This window comes from Ramularia collo-cygni (genome assembly GCF_900074925.1).
Source record: "Ramularia collo-cygni strain URUG2 genome assembly, contig: RCC_scaffold03, whole genome shotgun sequence".
Lineage (NCBI taxonomy): Eukaryota > Fungi > Ascomycota > Dothideomycetes > Mycosphaerellales > Mycosphaerellaceae > Ramularia > Ramularia collo-cygni.
Genome location: NW_019716257.1, coordinates 1,845,469 through 1,860,872, shown reverse-complemented (window position 1 = coordinate 1,860,872; position 15,404 = coordinate 1,845,469). Strand labels below are relative to the sequence as shown.

Sequence of the window (15,404 nt, the reverse complement as noted above, 5' to 3'; positions counted from 1 at the left end):
GAATGTAGTGCTATTGTTGTATTTCTAATTGTGAGAGTTCTCACTCTCAACAGCATCAAAATCCTGCGAGACATCGAAACAGGTCGGCACCGTGTGCTGAGACTGTCGCACCAGAAACATCGTTCGGGCGACTGGGCCATCTATCCGGCACGCACATCCAGTGGAAGCAGCAGTATTTGATGGCGAAGCAAATGTGGGAAARCCCTCAATGTGAGGTGAAGTCACCAGTCAAAGATGCTCTTGGCGGTCAACATGAAACAGACGCGAGTGATCCACCGCGCTGGTACGACTCGGGTTGCATGGGCGTCGGCCAAGTCGATTTCACATGTCGCAGCACGGAGCTAGACCGATGCGTGAGCTGTGGGGTTGTGATGGGCAAGAAGATGCCGGGAGATGTGAGAGTCAAGATGATGTTGTTGAACGATGACAAAGGTGAATAATCTAGGCTTCTGCACCTTCAAGCATCATGTGACCCGGCGTCTTTCCACATCTTCGGAGCTCCGTTCGTCCTTCGGCAGTTCACGGTCAAACACACTAGAGCCTGTCAAGCTCAGCAAACAGACGCAACATGCATACTTTGTACAGGCCAAGTACCGCTGCGGTCCCCATCTCACCATTGAACCCGCTTCTTTTTGTCTCTTTTCGCTCGCCAGCTCCATCGCGAGAACCATACAGCTAAAGGATAGAAGTGTAGGTACAGACGTATAGGTAGACCCAAGCCGCCCTCTTCACCGCTTCACAACAGCTCGGCTGGCACGCGAGCACCGAGTCCCTACTGCTTCAACGATGCATCTCGCACCGCCGCCGCCCAATCCTCGCGAGCTACTCCCGCCGTTGCTGGCATGTCTGCCTACATCTTTCGTCTCACCACGACCGCCGCCCGCTCTGCTGCCACTGCTGTCCCCACTCCTACGACAGCGAGTTAACTTCCTCAATGCCTCTGGAACCGAAGGCTGGCTACCTCTACTATCATGGGATCCACAGCGAGCCTCGAAATTGCCGGACGTGATCGAACGAATGGATTTGGAGCCTCATCCCGTCTCAGGAGAGCTAGAGCTCGAGGATCCACGACCTGCAAAGTATAGAAGATTGGATGAAGAGACATTGCACGCACGCATCGAGTTGGAGCAATTTAGTCTCCTGCCGGTGTATGTATGGTGCGAAAAAGACGAGCACGGAGGCACCGATCCTGGCTGGAAGTTGGCAGATTTGCGTGCATTGGATGACGCCGAAGATGGCAGCGAATGGTTCAATTCGCCCTCGGACGCCAACGCGTCTTCTGTGCCGGGCACAGATGCGTTGGCGAACGGACACTCTGCTCAGGCACCCCAAGCTTCACAACAGGAGGATGACGACGATATGAATGACGATTACTGGGCTCAGTACGATCAGACTCCTAGCCGGACCCCTGCGCCGAAACGCTCGCCTGCTCCGATGTCCAGCTCTGTCAACCAATCCTCAAATCCACGACCGGGATCTGAGCAGGAGTACTTTGCCCGCTACGGCTCGGAAGTCCAGCCAGCGCTCGATTCTCACGACCCCGATGAAGACAGTCATGAGATTGGGAGCAGCACGCTGAACGGAGACTCGCTTGTGCATGCTCAAGGTCCGCAAGCTGGCTCAAGTGGTGAAATCAAAGCACAGGCAGATTATCTCTCTTCCCTGCAGCCACATGCTGGCTGGCAACAGACGCAGGACGCTGCGGCATCCGGAGTGAATGGCAACGAGGAGCTGTCCATGCCTCGCGCCATCTCGCCTACTGCATCAAATTCTAGCATCGACCGATTGGAGGAGCAAGCGGCGGCGATGAGCACAGACGGAGGTTCGGATAGAGCCCAGCACGCTATTCAGCAGCATATCAGCACAGACATCAAAAGTCTGTTCCGCCTTGCCAAAACCTCGGGAATGGCAAGATCGGAATTTGAGCGGATAGWKCGTACGGAGTTAGACATGCTAGGCTTAATGGAGCAAGATGAATGATTGAGTTATTGTGTGGAGGCGCAAACTTTGTTGAGCATAGCGAGGCATTCGTGGGCTGCGTTGTATATGTACTCCGTATAGCGGACTTCAATTGTTGCGTGAAGTGCTTGCAATTATTTGCCTTGAGAATGAATAGTAGCGCCTAGTCGATCGAATTTACGACTCACTGGTAGACAGTTTCCCTACTCCTGACTCTCACGACAAGTCAGTATTGCCACTGGTTTTACAGTTTGTTGGTATTCTCGGCTGCTGTAAAAGCACTTCAAGTTCCATCCACTTTGTACAACCCATGTCGCCAAGGTTCCGTCAGATGTCGAAGCCGCAGCCATCTCCGGATCCACATCCGACGCATCGGAACCTAATGATCGGTCTCGGCAAAGCTTGGTAGCCCTCGACAAGCCTTTTGGATGACATCTCTAGCGGGGCAGAGGCAGATTTATCCATGGATATAGGTAACGCTGTGATGTGATGCGATACACTCCAGTCTCCGATGATCAGCGAACATGATCTGTCGAGCAGATCAGACGTGAAGGAGAAGCCGCGAGAGCATCGCATGAGGCATTTGTTGTATCCTTACCCGCTGACTGCGGTCTAAAAGGCGCAGCAAGTGAGCTCCTGCTGCTAGCCACGGCCACGTAAGTCAGCCTTATTCCCTAGCCCGTGCACGCTTCCTTGTCTCAGCCATCCTCCATCCTCTTTACTTGTCGCAATCACCTTGTACGTCACTCTACAACTCTCAACATCTTCCTTCGCGACATAATTGCAGCCTCGCGATCGCAGAATATCCTCACTTGAATTCTCACCACACACACCCACCGGTACGTGCGAAAGCTGCGAATAGTGTGATCGCTTCCAAGTTGCGACTGACACGTTCAACCAAAAGCTTCCATCATGTCGAACCAGGGCTACTACGGCGGCGGACAGCCTCAATACGGTGCACCTCCTCAGCAATACGGACAGCCACAATACCCTCAGCAGGCATAGTACGTCGCACAATGTGAACAGGTGGAGGGAATACCAGCTGACAGGAACCTCAGCGGCGGAGGATACGGTGGACCACCACCGCAACAGATGCAATATGCTCAGCCTCAGGTGGTTTATGCTCAGCCGCAAAAGCAGAAGAAGGATCGTGGCTGTCTCGGAGCTTGTCTCGCGACACTCTGCTGCTGCTTCCTCTGCGAAGAGGGCTGTGAATGCTGTGCAGATTGTTGTGAATGCTGTGAGTCTTCCTCTCGATCTACGACGGAGATTTGAAATCATTTCTAACCCTTTTCTCTTCAGGCATGGACTGTTGCTAAGTGCATTCGATATGCGACATCGTTAGAGAGCGGAGTTTGAACCCGGAAACTTGGGAAATTGTAAGGATGTATGGGGATGTCTTGTCCCGATGAATAATTCTCACATCGGCAGCTCTGCGAGAAGGAAAGGGAAGAAGCGCAGGACATTTGGGACACGCGCGGAAACGAGCCGTTATTTGCTTTTCTCTGTTCATATCGGTCATTGCGATTTCGTCAATGCATATTGCGTCACAGCGCTTTTCCAAAACTCTTCAGCGTTACTGTCACTACACGGTGCCCATCTCTCCGTGAAATTGCCCCAGCGCAGACCCATCCAGCAGGCTTCTGTCGCGACTACGACGTCGTAATCAAACGGTGAATACCGTAACACAACTGCCCTCGTCCGAACGATATTCTCGTCTGTGGCTGGCTTTGTGTGATCACGGTAAGTTCCCGCACACCCGGAACCCGAGACATGAAATGACTTATCTCACATCTGTGGCTGGAGCGATGGATGGCTCATTTCGGTCAAGCATGGTCCGATCTAATCGGGAGCGGCATCGTTCGACATTCTCTGCGGGTCTTCGCACGGTACATGATGATCATGATGGTCTCACTAGATATGCACCCAGTGCTCGATCGAACTTCTCCACGCGAATAGGCATCTCCAGGTTGTAGAACGGATTCTTCATGACAAAATCTCCATAGATTTCATAGCACCTTCGCACTACTAGCTCCGTATTGGGCTGCTCCGGACTAGTGAAGAGCAGGAACTTCACTCCAGTTGGCGTTTGGAAGCAGGTCAGTCTGAAATGACTGCTCTCAAGACTTTCAATGCCTGTGGTGGGAGCTTTCCGATTGCCTGGTGGTAGCGGAGCTGGAGGAACCGGGTTGATGCTTCTCGATATTGCGTGGATGCCATGGAATGTGCCGGCTAGGATGAGATAATCGTTCGAATCCAGCTTTTGAAGTCCTGGTGCGAATGTGCGGTTGTAGACAAGACCACCTACGTGTTGTTAGTTCATGGCTTGTGGAAGGGCGTTCGCGCGGAAAATGGAGCCATACCAGCTTTATTAATGATCAAAAGGGAAAAGACGACCATTTTGAGGCTGGAATCTGGATGTTTGCTAATGTTTTGCGGGATGTCGATGTTTGGGTAGATCACGACGTTCAGATGCAAGTCGCGTGAATTGGAGGGGCTAGACTAATAAAGCTATCCCTGCACGTGGCTAATCAAGCTTGTGTGAAATGTCGGGCCGCTCTGTTGCCTTGCCTTTATTCCATTCTCACCTACAAATGTTCACTCCCCTCCACGAGGCTCCGACATGAGCCAAGCTGCTCGCGCTCATCTCCGTCATCACTAGCAACACCGCCAGAATCATGGCCAACACCAACACAAATGGATCGATTTCGAGAATCACACGTGAAATCGCCCAAGCACACGCGAGCGAGGACCTGTCAATCGCCGTGGCCTGCCGCGACAGCGATGTACGCTCGGTGCGTGCACTGATTATCGGCCCACCAGAGACGCCGTATGAGTTTGGATGCTTCGAATTTGAATTGAGTCAGTGCAGAGAGCGTCCGTCTGCTTACGATTTCCGTTCAACGGGCTGACCAAAGTAGAATTTCCCAAGGACTACCCGATCAAGTCCCCCACCGTGCGCTGCGTCACCACCAACAACGGAAAGACTCGCTTCAACCCCAACATCTACGCCGAGGGCAAGGTATGCCTCTCCATCTTGGGCACCTGGCGGGGCAATCCGGGCGAGGAGTGGAGCAGTGCGCAGGGACTTGAGAGCGTCTTGCTCAGCATCCAAAGCTTGATGAGTCCGAACCCATATGAGAACGAGCCTGGCTACGAGACAGCGAAGAAGGAGGAACCCAACCCAAAAGCCTACATCGCAAAAATCAGGCATGAGACGCTGCGCATCTCCGTCATTCAGCGTTTGGAGAGCCTACTGCAGATTCAGCCCGACAAGGCCGAGCCAGCTTCCAAGCGGCTCAAAACCCAAGCCGTTGCTACGGTATCAAGCGAGCAGATGGAACCTGAACAAGATGGCTCGTCTACGCCTGGGACGGAGGCATCGGCACATGAATACGACGCAGAGGCCACGTTCAATGCGCTAGATCTTGCGCAGTGGGATCCCTTTGCCGACCTGACAAAGCGGCGTTTCCTGTGGTATTACGATGTCTACCTTCGCACTATAGACCAATCCAAGGACGAGCAGCGCGATGGAACGACCTTTGCCCGCATGGAGTTCGAATATCCCCCCAACAGTATGGAGGGCCGTTTTGGCTACAAGAGTCTGCGAAGTYGTATGGAAGCCATCTTCCAGAAATTGGAAGATGAGAAGAGCGTGTGGGAGCAGCAAGGTGCCCTCCAGGTTGAGGATGGCACTCAACTTGCCACTCAGCTGGCGTTCCAATTCATTCAGCAACAACGCAACTGGAGTGAAAACCAAAGCTCCGGCTCGCGCATCGAGCTCACCTTGCCAAACAAGAAGAATCCATTCGTGTGGGACATCACCTTGTTTGGTGAGCCCATGACCAAGTAAGCAACATGTGTTCCCGAACGAGAAGACTGAAGCTAATCGTGCACCAGCCTTGATGGTGGCATATTCAACATGTCCCTTCACATTCCCCCAACTTTTCCTTCTGCTCAACCGCGTGTCACTTTCAAATCACCAATTCACCATCACCGCGTTAGTAGCACAGGCACTCTCTGCTACTTTCCGCAAAAAGAGGACGAGATCAGCTCGCATCTCACCGCAATTGTGGCCGCCATCGACGACAAGGAATCGAAATTYGACCCTCGCGCGATGGTCAACCCAGACATCTTCGAGCTGTACTGGGGAGGTGACGAAAAGCGTAAAATCTACAACCGCAAGCTGCGACGTAGTGCACAGGAAAGCAGTGAGTTCCTTTGAAGACGCTCTTTTGTTTGTGAAGCCCGTACACATTCTTTCTCGCCTGGAGCTGGCTATTGAAGGGAAGCCCACGGGCGTTTCCGGAGATGGATGAGTCTGTGAAACCAGGGGAGCGTTCTCGTGGCAACCGCATCCGCGATGCAATCTGAAGCTCCCCGAGTACTGTGGTCGCAAACAAAGGTGTCTGCAATCTCCACGATGTTCCTCGCAAAGGCTGATCGGTGGCAGAGCTGAAGTTGGATCCTCGGCAGGCACGCAGCCAGCACGAATGGGTGATGATGACAATCCTGTCGCGCCTGAAGCTGCTCGATTGAGCCATCATATGGCTATGACCCCGTTCATGATTGATTTTGAAAAGTAGGATACCCCGTGTAGCGTTATTAGCGTGGAGTTTGGTGTCAATGCAATGAATCGAACTTCAACTTCACCTTCAACTACAACCTTGAATGATTGCGAACAACCTGTGACGAATTCTGCTAGACATCTCGGGTGGATCGTGACCTGTTCTAACGTGATGAGCGGGTTACATGTTAGCACATACAGAGATTCTAGCAGGTCGGTTCCAAACTGGACGGCCATTGATGTACACAGCCTGACATGCGAAGAAAGGTAGTGGGCCTTACAGTGCACGCAGCGACGTACACTTTCGGATTGCGAAAACGCAGAGAGTAGTTCTCTATCTGGATTGATGATTTTCTATCCATCTCAGAAGCGATGATTGCATTTTGAGTCGTTTTCGACGTGGACGTAGCTGCCATTCCACCACGAGCAGCATGGCTGACAGACCATGCTGCGGTGAAAACTCAAGTCGGGTATCATAATTCGTTCTCACAACGTCAATGGAGCCGGCGCGGCTCCGAAAGAACTGTCTCCATTCGCACCACCATCCTCGGCCGATTGAGTTCCATTGAGTTTCGGGCAGAGCCTTTTCATTCAACATTGTCAGCTAGAAGTCGCGCAGAAGTTAAGTAAAGAAAGGGCAGTAAAGCAAACAATTAAGAGTCGGGCGCATCTCAAACATTCATAGAACGAATGCAGAGTACATGCCAGCCGCACCGCCATTGGCATCGCCTGTGCTTCTAGAGCCACGCTTGCGCCCGTGGGAGCTGACATCGACCTCGAAATTTTGCTTTGTGACGCAGAGAGAACAAGTAAAAGTGGTGACTGACTTTCTGTTGGTCTTGATGTGACCGACAAGACCGCAATTGGCGCATTTGCGCTGAGTGCCGTCCTTGCTACGACCTTTGCCCTTTTGAGGCGTACTGTCGGCGTTGGCGGTGGGGTTGGAGGATGGTCCGTCAACTTCGGACGGACCGGGAGAACCTGCTGCAGCTGGAGATACTCCCATGCCGTTCTTAGCCTTGAGACGTTCGCGGGCCTCGCGACGTTCGGCATTGCGCTTGATTCGCATGAGTTCCTTTTCGAGAAACTGCTTCTTGTAGGTGTCCTGTTCGGAGTTGCCGGTGGGCACGTATGTGTCCATGCTGGGATATGTTAGCGCCATGCAGCCCTGGAGGACAAGACAACTCGACTTACCTGACGTTGTTCAATTGCTTTGCAAGTTGTCGCTTCCTGTACTCCTTGATCACGGCTGGGTTCGTGATGATCTCCTGGGCGTCTGCTCGCGGCTTGCCGTTTTCATCGACGCCACCCTTGCGGGTGATGACCAGAGGTTTATCAACCTGACCAGCACTGTGTCCACTGAACTGACTGACCTCATCATCGTGGCGATTGGCCGCGGGACCGCCGAATGAAGAGCGTGGAGTTTGTGCCTGTAATGCATATCGTGTCAGCGGGGGAAATTTCGTTGAAGGAGGGAAATGTTTCCGCAAGGAGCCAAGAACGAATGTGGGGAATTAGTGCGAGGGTACAGATAAAATCACTCACCCGACTGCGACTGTAAGCGTGCTCGCCTTCACCGTCACGGGCATCCTCCATATCGTCGTCGGAGAATTCCTGTGTGTTCGTCAAGCTGTCTTTTTGTGCCTCCCAAATGCGTCGAATATAGTCATCGTAGGCCTTTTGTTGCTTGGCCACGTTGTAGGAATGGCCGCCAGACTCCTTCTTGTTCTTGGAGAATATCTTATCATTCACACTCTCGCCAGGGGCCTGGAAGCCACCTTTCATAGATGTCTTCACAAAGCTGAAGCCTTCGCCACGGTTCGTTGGATCCCCCTCGCCGTGAAGAGTGAGCATAGCTTTGCCCTGGCATGCATTGAGGAAGTTCTTGGTGGCTCGCCAAGGGATGRGCTGAAGCTCGATATTATTGCTGGTTTCGTCGCCGTCTTGCTCCTCAGCGTCCTTGGTTTCGGTGATTCCGAGGTCCGAGAGGTGCTGCACGCCGACCTGCATAGAGTCGAGCAGGCAGACATCCTCTGGTTTGATCCAGCTGCGAAGCGTTTCCAAGTCAGGTACTGGATGTTGAGGGACAGGGACCCAGACGCCGCCACCGTTTTCGCCCTTGTTGGCCAGACGCTCATACTTCATGAATTCGCGCATCTTGCTTCTAGTCTGGGGCATATCATGTCCAGGTAGATGGGGCATGAGCGTGCGGTTGTCAAGGACCTTGTCTTTGCGGGTGCGGCTCTTCAGGTAGATGCGGAATGCAAGGGCACGTAGCCTCTTCTTCGCAGCGTCTGTGACTTTGCGACTGTGTTGACCTGGCACCTCTGCCAGCGGGAATTGCTGTCCCACGGTGTGCAAATTCTCCACGTTGCGCAGGAAAAATCGATCGCCTCCCTCATGAGTGCTGCTGATGCCGATGACGAAGTCGACAGCCTTTGAGTCATGCGAAAAGACGGGAGCACGGAAAAGTCCATTCTGAATAGTCGGAACAGTATCGCCCTTGTCGACATGACCAAAGTTGGCGAACGGGCTCTTATCTTGGGTGAGGAGAACCTGAGCTTCACCAATCTCAAGCTTCGGTCGTGTAGAGTCGTCGGCGTCCTTCTTGCGGTAATAATTAATCAACCGATTGCCCATGCCGAAGTTCGAAAGCATCATTGGTGCCTCCTCGGAGTACTCAAGCATCAACAACGAAGCACTGTCTCCAAGAGAGAGATCCTCGGCCTTTGCGAAGACTTCTTTTGCGTCTTTGCCACGGACGTTCTTCCTCTTGATATGCTTTGGTCTTTGAAAACGATACTCCTTTCCACTCGGGGCACGAAGCTCCAGCTGAGRGCGGTGGAAGTTGCGCTTGGCCTTGTTTTCGAGCGAGACCTGGTAGAAGGGATATTGCAATTTGGTGGCCGGAAAGCTGTGTTCAATTGCCATGCTGCCAAGCGTGCTGCGAACCTTGTGCTGGTGGTTCTCCTTGAGCAGGTCATACGCCTGATCGTTACTGATGTTGTAACGCTTGGCGATGTCACGGCTCAATGCGGTGTCACGCTTGAAATCGCCAGGCATGCGCTTGGGCTTTCTCTTCGTCCGCGGTGCGTGCTCATCGATGAGAAGATTCGGATCGTTGAGATCCAGGAAAACTGTCTTGGCGAGCTTCGCGACGGCACGCTCAGGGTCCTCGAATGAAAGATTACTGTCATGATACGATCCCGTAATGTCCAAGCAAGAGCCATCAGTCCTGCGCTTTTTCATTGGCCGCTGGTCATTGTCAGCTTCCCAGTCGCGATCACCGTCGCGGCGACTCATGACACGGTCTTCAAGCTCATCAATTGTCGAGATGGCGTCGATGCTCGCTGCGTCCCAATCTTGACAGATGAGAGCGAGATCTTGCATTGAAATGCCGCCAATGCGCTCATCCTCGTCGAAAACACTTGAGTCGTGKTCGTCATCGCTGTCTTCTTTCGCCATGTTGCTGTATCCGAGTCTGACGAAGCTGTTGTTGAACGTGCTCTCCTGTCCGGCCTTACCAGTAGTAGTGATTGACCTGAAGCTTCGCTCCTGGTCTTGAAGCAGATCAAGCGTCAATTTGTGCGGCTGAACTGCCTTTGGCGGCTTCACAGGGACCTTGCCCTTGTACTCCACATTGTATCCCGGGAAAAGCTCGATGAATTTGGGAATGTGCGTTTGCTCGTACCCAGGGTACAGAGTGTGGAAAAGTGTCATGTCCGTATTGACTGGGCCCGCTAGGACGTCTTCGCCCGCATTTCGCCTCCTCGAGTCCTTGAAAAGTCTTCGTTGGAGGGCTGTCTCCGGATCCAACCCCGTATCATCGTCGTCGTCGGATGTCATGCTACCTGGGGACATGCCCGAATAGTCTTGATCAGGAAAGGCTGGCGGACTCATAGACGACGGACTCGGATGCATAGGCGCACGTGACTGCGGCAATTGCGAGAAGCTATTCGGAAGAGCGAGACCCGACTTTGATGGCAGAGCCAGGGCCAGTCCACCAAGACGCGGCTGCTGTGACGGTGGCTGTCGCACTTCTTCGGGGGATGAGTAAGATGCGCTTCCATCAACAAGGTCACCGAAAAGGTCATTATCCCCATCACCGTCGCCATCCGGGTCGCCGTCGCCAAACAGATCATTAATCGTCGGCTGCTTCACGTCTTCGTCCCCGTATCCGTTTGTGGTGGCAGGCGCAGGCAAGCCACCGATTGCCGGTGGGGCGGTGTTGTAATAGGCACTGAGGTCTTCCTCGTCATCATTTGCGCCGGCCGTATTGGTCGCTTCCTCCTCCTCCGGTAGCTCATCGTCGCTGAAGTCCTCGTAATCGATCGCATCGGCGGCTTTATTGCTCTGATCAATGTTGACGGGCACCTCTGCGCCACTGAGGAAGTCGTTCACAGCGGCCGCCTCGCGATCCGCGTCCTCCATCATGTCGTCGGTCGCGTGTGGCATGGCGCGAGTGGATAATGGTGCTCGAGTTGGGCCCTCCCAAATTGCCTACTACTGGTGATGCTCGTAGACGGAAGGCGCGCACATGACAGTGAAGTGGCCGCGGTCCAGGTGCAGCACTCCTCGAGAAGTATGCAGTAGATTCGTGCGCGCAGATGAGGCGAGGTGGTATTAACAAAGTAACGTCGCAACTTTTGTGGAATGAAGTGAGGATGAGAATGGACTTGAGGTGTCTCGATACTAGCGTCAAAGCTTCTGCCTCAGGCCAACAAGAACGAAATCGATCGCATGCCACCCCCACTTTCCGAAACTCTCATTCAGTGCTCCGAAACGTGATGTCGGACTTGTCACCGCTCATGAGTTTGTACGTTCGCATAACTTAATCGTGTGGCGCTACCTCAAACGATAAAAGATAAAGCTGTCAACCTGAGATGCGAGGAGACCTCACAGGCTAAATCCATTTTCAACCCATGCTACAGTACCTACCTAACTACAGTAATAAACTACCGCCCTGCCTAGCCTGAAGAACCTAATTAGTCAACGACGAAGCGAGTGCCATCGCCTTCTTGGCACGACCGTTCCTCTGGAGTATGACTGTGCCGCTTGCGCGATCCAGTCCTGCGGCACAGCTCGATGACCTCGTCAACCGATCTCGTCATCGCACTTATCTTTTTCACATCCTCCCGCCTCGCTTCGCCTCTCGAGCTTCTCCAATCTTGATGGGCCTCGCGAATGCGATTGCGGATGCGGATGACTGTGCGCCGCACGTTCTTGTACGCGGCACGGCTCTCTGATACGAGAGCTCGGGCGCACTCCTTTGAGCTAGCGGGTCTGACAATGGACAAAACAAGGCGAGACAAACGCGACGCAACGCAACGCAACGCAACGGCTGGTACCAAGAAAGCGACCGCTTATTTCATGCACTGCTGTGACCAAGGAGACGAAACGCGCAAACAGGGTGTGAGAGCTTGTTTCGGGTGCCCGACAACAAGAAATCGGCCTTTGGAGGTGGCGCCAATGCCAGCCGCCTAGGAGGATTATTTAAACGCGGACCGCAGAAGGACATCCAATTACCTGCGCAGAAGTGGAATCGGGATCATGCAGGATCTTCTGGGACGAATGACCAATGTGTAATCGTAACGCCGCACCGCGATCCACTCAGTCGAGGTGATCCCAGCAAGCGTTGTGTCAAACAGCTGGTGACCTGGGGACGTACATCAGTCGCATCCTATCATGCCCTCGTAACGTTCTCCGCGCTGCGATGCAGTATTAGAAAGACCAACTTCCCTATGCAGATCAGCCGTTGCGCCAGGATAAGAGCTAAACGGCTTCGCGAAGTGGCATCGCACTATATCAAGCTGGGCCAAGTCCCTTGTGTTACGGGCCCACCGATTCGATTAGCTCCGTCTCCATTTAATTAGGGCTCTCCAATATACGTAGCTTAGAGTTTCGCTATCTCATTAGTGAGCGTATAGGTACATTAGTAGGCTAGAGTACGTTTTCGCGAAGATGAGGATTTCTCTTTTTTTTTAATCCCCTGCTTTTCCATCCGCTTGACGCATGGGTTCTCTGGTATGCCTTCCCAGCGTATGTTCAAGGCTTGAACAGAGCCTGGACTTCGCTTAGTCTTGGCTGCGCTCGTTCATTGGGAAATGAGTGCTTGCAAATCTAGCTTCTTATGCTGACGTGGTCTCCAGCRATCTGTCGCCCGCTAACGCTATCATAGAGCAAAACAAGCTCATCAGCGATGCCATAGCCCTTGTTCTTGGGTGGTGGTCATGATAATGGAAAAGTCCACAGACGGCGCGGCGCGTTCGCGCGATCCATCCATCAACCATGACGGGACTGCTAGAGACACTAGCCATCCCATACACAATAGACCTGTTGCTCATCATTCCCGAGGGCCTTCTCAGCCTAGCCATGGTTTAGACAGGCTTCCCAACGACGTCTGGACCTCTGCGATCTCCCGTCTCCAAGCCCAAGTGTCATATAACACAGGCATGCTGGAGTCGCATCGTCGTCAATTCTCCGAGCTGGACTCGGCCGTCAGCAGACTCCATGCCGAAATAAGCAACATATTTGGCGTAATCAATGAAGTGCGCAATGACTTGCGAGCTAAACCTCTGGCAAACGAGCGCCCTCAACATGACCACGGCGATCTTGAGGTCATCGCTGGGCAGCTTCAGCAACTTACCAATCGCGTCAACGAAATCGATGGCATCAACATGCAAATGGATCTTATGCGGAACCGTGTGAAGCGGCTAGAAGAGCCAAGGTTAGAGCCGACTCCACCTGCTGGCAATGTTCGCAGACTACCCGTGACTGCGGCCCATCGAGAACGAGAGGGACCCCACCGGGAGAGTTCTCATTTCGAAGGCGCGCATGTACAGCACAGTATGCCCCCGCATGCCATACCGCACGGTCATCTAGGCCCTCGATCCCATCGTTCGACCATGCATCCTGTTGGCCATTCCGCAGGACTACCATCATCACATCATCCAGGACACCCGCTAGCCAACCCTTCTTCACAGCACTCACCGCAGCTTCCGTTGCAATCCTCTATATCCCAGGCTCCTCCCCAGACCCATCTCCCGCCAATGCGGACTGCTTCGATGGCTTCACCCGAGGTCGGTCATCCACAAGGCCTGCCCGCTCTCTCAGTATCGGAAGCTCAGCAGTCGCACGTTCCTCGTCCAGGCTCTGATGCGAAACCATTTGCAAATGACACGTCCACCCCGCATCCGCCACCTGGCTCTGCTTTTCGTGCAGTAGAGGCATTGCCAGGTCCTACCGCTCTTTCCGGTTGGCGGCCTGCAGAATCGTTTCCGTCTCGCATGTCGCCCGCGAATGCGTCAATGAATGGACGGCCCCCGAACATGATGGGATCAGAAGCGTCCAGCGGCCAAAACAGTGGATGGGCTGCGGTCAATGCGAATGCAGCTGTAAAGCGCGGTCCAGAGGATCGTCCGTCTCCGTATCAGTCGCCCATGTCGGATGGGTCGAAGCGCCCGAAGTTGGCTCCGCTGATGCCAAACGTGGCACGGAGTGGCAGTGGAGAGGATGGCCACATACCGTCCCAACTGGGCTTCATGACCTCGACCACATCAGCGCCATCCGAGACTCCAACGTACGCACCAGGCCGCGCGCCTTCAGACGGTTCGCAGTCGCAGCTACAATCGCAATCTCAATCTCAGCCGCCATCTCATCCACCGTCGCAGCATCACTACCGCTTTATTACTTCCACACAGCAAGCCGATTCGCAGGAATCGTGGAGGCCTGAATCGGAACGCGTGCTTCCTCCTGAAGCTCAAGCTGGACATGGCTCCGGAAGAGGCAGAGGCAGAGGTCGGGGCAGAGGTCGGGGCAGAGGGCGTGGAGGCGTGGCTGCGGCAGCAGCTACTTCACCGACTGTTGCCCACGCCGAGATGCCACATCAGGCCAGCCCAGAAATACCAACAGCAGAGTGGGCCGCGAATCACGCTGTGCCGCCGAATGGCTATTATAACCCGACACATTCATACTCACCGGGAATGTCATCTCGTGATAGCCGCGGTGGTCCTGCAGAAGGTCCTCATGAGTATCCCGCTACTCCTGTGCCGCATAGATCGCCGCAAGAGCAGTTCGCTGGTGATTCCATGTCCAATTCCGGGAAGAAGACCAGGACTAAGCCAATAAGAAATGCGGAAGGCATCTTAATTCGCAAAGACGGGAGGCCAGACATGCGTAGTGTGAGCTCGGCGAACAACTTGCGGAAAGTACACGCAAAGAAAGAAGCTGAACGCGCCGAAATGGAAGGTAAGTCATCATACCTGATGCATTGACCGTCGAAGTATCCACATGCTAACTACGTTTTAGATGACGAGGATCAGACCCGCTCTGGTACACCTGTTAGTGTTGGTCCCGATGGCGAGGCTTCCGACGAGCCTACAGATGCGCAGACACAACATCGTGAGCTCATGAGCAGGATATTTCCACAGAGCTCGGAGTCTGTGGGCAGAGTCGCGGAGCAATTCTTCCCGCGGCATGAGGAAGAAAGGCCAGTAAAGGTTGATCCAGAAGTCGAAACCAGGACGCAGGAAACGGATGGCATGCAGGAACACATCGGCGAGGATCAGGAGATGGCGGAGGCAAAAGAAGATCAGGGGCATGCTGCGGATGTGGTGATGAGAGAAGCGGACGAGACGCAAGCCGTGGCACAGCAGACTAGCGGCGGCGATTCCCATGAGGCCGGAGCGCCGTCGCAGCGTGGCGAGAATGGTGGGCCGAGTGTGGTTGCAGAGCAGCAGGCTAGTGTAACCGCGTAGAAGGCATAAGTCCTCCCATGCGACTGAGCGCGATTTGGCGCGATTTCTATATCTACTGCGAAGATACCCATGTAGCTGTCTTCAGCTATACATGTAGCCATTGATCGCTGTGTGAACACGCG

At 53.7% G+C, this 15,404-nt stretch overlaps 6 protein-coding genes; 4 read left to right on the top strand and 2 right to left on the bottom strand.

Annotated features, from left to right (window-relative positions):
- Window positions 1-786: 786 nt before the first annotated feature.
- On the top strand, window positions 787-1,980 carry RCC_03083 (uncharacterized protein; the record flags this gene model as incomplete). The annotated part of the gene is made up of 1 exon (XM_023768375.1): window positions 787-1,980. The coding sequence occupies one exon, from the start codon at window positions 787-789 to the stop codon at window positions 1,978-1,980; it is 1,194 nt and encodes a 397-aa protein (XP_023624143.1).
- An 891-nt stretch (window positions 1,981-2,871) lies between these two features.
- RCC_03082 (uncharacterized protein) lies at window positions 2,872-3,278 on the top strand (the record flags this gene model as incomplete). XM_023768374.1 has 3 exons in its annotated part: window positions 2,872-2,963; window positions 3,018-3,199; window positions 3,262-3,278. The coding sequence occupies 3 exons, from the start codon at window positions 2,872-2,874 to the stop codon at window positions 3,276-3,278; spliced, it is 291 nt and encodes a 96-aa protein (XP_023624142.1).
- A 581-nt stretch (window positions 3,279-3,859) lies between these two features.
- On the bottom strand, window positions 3,860-4,359 carry RCC_03081 (related to TRAPP subunit involved in targeting and fusion of ER to golgi transport vesicles; the record flags this gene model as incomplete). XM_023768373.1 has 2 exons in its annotated part: window positions 3,860-4,263; window positions 4,323-4,359. 2 exons carry the CDS (start codon window positions 4,357-4,359, stop codon window positions 3,860-3,862), a joined length of 441 nt encoding a protein of 146 aa, XP_023624141.1.
- Window positions 4,360-4,637: 278 nt separating this feature from the next.
- RCC_03080 (related to ubiquitin-conjugating enzyme) lies at window positions 4,638-6,498 on the top strand (the record flags this gene model as incomplete). XM_023768372.1 has 4 exons in its annotated part: window positions 4,638-4,821; window positions 4,881-5,808; window positions 5,860-6,170; window positions 6,413-6,498. 4 exons carry the CDS (start codon window positions 4,638-4,640, stop codon window positions 6,496-6,498), a joined length of 1,509 nt encoding a protein of 502 aa, XP_023624140.1.
- Window positions 6,499-7,012: 514 nt separating this feature from the next.
- RCC_03079 (uncharacterized protein) lies at window positions 7,013-10,981 on the bottom strand (the record flags this gene model as incomplete). XM_023768371.1 has 4 exons in its annotated part: window positions 7,013-7,109; window positions 7,354-7,668; window positions 7,721-7,956; window positions 8,072-10,981. 4 exons carry the CDS (start codon window positions 10,979-10,981, stop codon window positions 7,013-7,015), a joined length of 3,558 nt encoding a protein of 1,185 aa, XP_023624139.1.
- A 1,997-nt stretch (window positions 10,982-12,978) lies between these two features.
- Window positions 12,979-15,282, top strand: RCC_03078 (uncharacterized protein; the record flags this gene model as incomplete). XM_023768370.1 has 2 exons in its annotated part: window positions 12,979-14,773; window positions 14,834-15,282. 2 exons carry the CDS (start codon window positions 12,979-12,981, stop codon window positions 15,280-15,282), a joined length of 2,244 nt encoding a protein of 747 aa, XP_023624138.1.
- Between the last annotated feature and the right edge of the window lie 122 nt (window positions 15,283-15,404).